The following is a 3,687-nucleotide window of genomic DNA, read 5'->3' on the forward strand; positions in this document are numbered from 1 at the left end:
TATATATATATATATATATATATATATATATATATATATATATATATATATAATATATATATATATATATATAAAATATGTATATATATAATAAGTATATATATGTGTGTGTATATATTTATATATGTTTACATGCATGGCAGTGAGTTTTCAACGCATTGCTTGCGAATCTTCTTTGTCCCCTGCAGGTCGTTCCCGGAGGTGACCTCCCGTGGCTTGTTTGCCGCAAGTGCATCGCCAAGTTGGACGAAGTCAGCAACTTCAAGTTCAAATGCATCTCCTTCAACAGCGCCTTTGTACGGCGCTTCTCCAGGCCACGTCCTTCCCCACGGGTGACGGCAGCCATAGTGAATGTACCTCAACCGCAATCAAAAGGGGTGAGTGCTGTCAGACTCCTTCCCACGTCTCCACGAAGATTGGGAAACACACACATATACACTCTGGCATGCATTCAAAATCACATCACTCGCGGGTCCATACCCATATTCATGAGCCCCATGGTATAATCTATAAGTTATGTGGCATTATTCAAGCAAATCGACTTCCATCTGCAATTTGGTTGTGTTTTAGTTGACTGGGGGGTTTGTTAAGTGAATTTCATGCAATACTTTTGTTATTTATTATCACTCTGCCTCCATGGTAATGTAAATACGAGTCATATCCATTAAAAGTAAGGGTCGTTTGATTATATTTTTTAATATTGGCACTTCAGAACACGGTTTACTCCTGCAGCACCATCTACTGGTTCATTGAGAAGCTATAGCAGCATTTGTTTTGTGTCAGAAGTCGTTTGCTTGTCCCTGTGCATGTGAACACAACATGTCCGTGACACAATCGTTCATATCCCGCCAGCTGTGAAGTGCGTTGTCCTGTCATACGATTCTTGCATTGCAAAAGGATTGTTGGTCGCAAATGAAACTAATTCATAGTGTGTTATGGACCCTAGTTTGTGGATCTGCAGTTAGTTATGAGAGCGAAGGAAGGTCAAGAGACAATGTTGCCAGTGATTTTAGCAAATGGACAAACAAATGTCCGTTAATGAAGAGCAAATGAAACGAAATGAAATTGAAATGAAAATGAAATTGAAATATGAAATTGTTTCGCAAGTGGAACGAAACTGCGATGTGATTGTTGATTGACGATTAATAATAGCCTTGCTGAACAATTTCCTCAACTTGGACGCACTACTGTCTACAATATTGCCACGGAAAAAAACCTCGGATACCACAAATTGAGTGCGAGGTGGGTGTACCGAAAATGCTGAACCGACCACCACACAAAGAGCACAAAGAATGTCCAGTGGACGAGACAGTTTTTGACTTTGACCACCGTCCTGACCTACCTACTTCACCTACTTCTTCCTCTTCCTGCATTTGAAACAGTGGCACCGCCGGACAACGACAACACTGCTGCCAAAACCAATAAAAAATTCAAGATTTTCGTTGGAAACTCTTTGACCACCGGCGGTACAGTCCTGACCTTTCACCTAGCGACTACTTCCTCTTCTTGCAATTGAAACAGTGGCTCGGTGGACAATGTTTTGAACCACCAAGAGGAACTCAAGAACGGCGTTAATATCAAGTGGTTCAACTCTCTAAGAAGTGGTTCTCTCTCAGCTTCTATGCTCAGAGGGGTTATAAGAAGCTGGTGCAGTTGTGTGAAAAATGCTTGGAAGTGAACAGCGATATTACGTAGAGAAATGAAGCGAAGGTTTGTAGAGCTAACTAAAAGTGCAGCCAATAAAATGTGTTTACTATGAGTATATTTTTCCTGTGGCCAAACTGCCCTTACTTTATGAGCATGCCTCTATAAATGACTCGGAGAAGTCTGAGGAAGGTGTTGATAAAAACATAACCTGAAAACCAACGCTGAAATTAACTTTTGTTTGATTTTTGTATTCTCACTTCTGTCCAAATATTTTGACCAACATTTCTCATCCCCAACATCCTTCTTCGTCGCGTATCTAAAATCCCCACCATATCCAAGTTTCCCTCTATTTCCTTAGGTTTTCAAAAATATCTCTCCAACCAACCTTTAACTCTGCCTCTATCAGTGCTTCGTATTTTCCCCAAAAACTAAAAATCTCCACGGTAAACATCCCTGCCGAAAAGACCTCATTTCGTTTTGACACGCGAGGGTTGAATGAATACTAACGCACAAATGATTGTACACCACGAACAAGAACAAATAGAAAGAACGGGCAAAAAGTGAATTAATATACAATTCTTACGTTTCAAAATCATATATTTATTTTTCAACATAGTAACCGTTGTAAAGGCCAAAACAAATTTCTCCTTTCGTGTGACAAGTTTTGTTTTATTCCGTCATTGACAAACTCTTCCGAGTCTTCTCGAATCTATTTTGACTTGTTGACAGCTGCGCCTTTACCTCATCATTGTCCGAGGTGTAATGATTATTACCCTAATCATTGGAGACATCCTAATTTTCTGGTCGGATTCTATCAAAATAAGCATGAATTAGATGGGTAATAAGAATAAAATTGATGTTACATTATAAATAATAAACAGTTACCATACAACATCACCAATCGCCTGCATGAGTGTTGGTTCCGGCTAGATGGTGTTTTAGTGGACACCTGATTTAATCGACTCAGTCCAACTACTTTTGGGACAGGCATATGTGTGTGTGTGTGGTAATTGCATTCCTAATTGAGTTTCCCTCGGTTCGACTCTGGATTGCCTTTCCAGTTGACGGGAGGGAGCTCTCTGGATCCACCCTCGTCCATCGAAACGCCCTTGGAGAGGAAGCGTCGTTTGGCCAGGGAGCGGAAGAGGCGCTTCAGGGAGCGCCACAGCTCCGACATGGCATGGCTGGAGTCCCAGGACTGGCTGGCGGAAGCGTGCAAACCACGGAGGACCTCCCAACAGCAGACGGCGGGGAACCCTGCAGTCAAGGGTGTGGAAACGGAAAAGACGGACAAAGACACCGGGGAGATCTCAAAGCAGGTAGGACTTCGAACCGTGAGGCAGCATGGTCTCCTCATGGACTGGATTTTCGGTCCTGCGTGTGAGTGCACAGTGCCGAGGTCAGTAGGTGCCCTGTGGCAGTATTCAATGGTAATCTTACGGAAATCAATCAGATACAGGTAGCAGATGGCATTAGCAATAGGTTGAATCTGGAATTTCAGTGTTGTAGATGTTCAGGGGTTTCCCATCAGTAATCACATGGTGAAGAGGATATCGGAAGGATATCATTGCAGTCAAATCATAGTAGAAAGAGTTTGGTGGCGAATCCTTTGAAATACAAATTAAATTGCATCTTTTGCACCTTCCTGTGAAATATTAACAATGGATGGGCATGAGACTTGTTGTCTTTATGGTTTTGGTACTGTTTTTCGAAAGAGTTTGAGTAAATTTGTACTTGGATCTGTGATAATGTTTTCCCCCATTTTCTATTTATTTTCGGCACTAACCTATAGTGCTATCCGTACGCCTGAGATCAATATGTTTATATTTATAATTACTCGCGGAAATTTTGTTGCTTTTTCAGCAGGATTGGTGTGTGGCGGGTACAGATGGCCTTGTTCGGAGGCCTTCACTAACATTTCCACCGGTGGAAGTGTTTGTGAAGGTGGGAGAAGACAGTGGGTTGCCTTTGAAGAGTGACGGTTCGTCCGTGGAGAGAGACCCCTTGTGTACGTCGGAGGAAGCTCTCCCTCCACCCTAA

At 42.1% G+C, this 3,687-nt stretch overlaps 1 protein-coding gene across 1 annotated transcript in view; it reads left to right on the plus strand.

Moving 5' to 3' along the window:
- LOC139691695 (uncharacterized) overlaps window positions 1–3,687 on the plus strand; it is a 4,556-nt gene extending 869 nt beyond the window's left edge. Inside the window, exons 2-4 of the mRNA XM_071589538.1 lie at window positions 189–377; window positions 2,709–2,966; window positions 3,511–3,687. Of these exons, the coding sequence (XP_071445639.1) occupies window positions 189–377; window positions 2,709–2,966; window positions 3,511–3,687 (624 nt within the window). The remainder of the gene's footprint in view (window positions 1–188; window positions 378–2,708; window positions 2,967–3,510) is intronic.

This window comes from Hetaerina americana, unplaced genomic scaffold (assembly GCF_022747635.1).
Source record: "Hetaerina americana unplaced genomic scaffold, ioHetAmer1.1.p SCAF_39, whole genome shotgun sequence".
Lineage (NCBI taxonomy): Eukaryota > Metazoa > Arthropoda > Insecta > Odonata > Calopterygidae > Hetaerina > Hetaerina americana.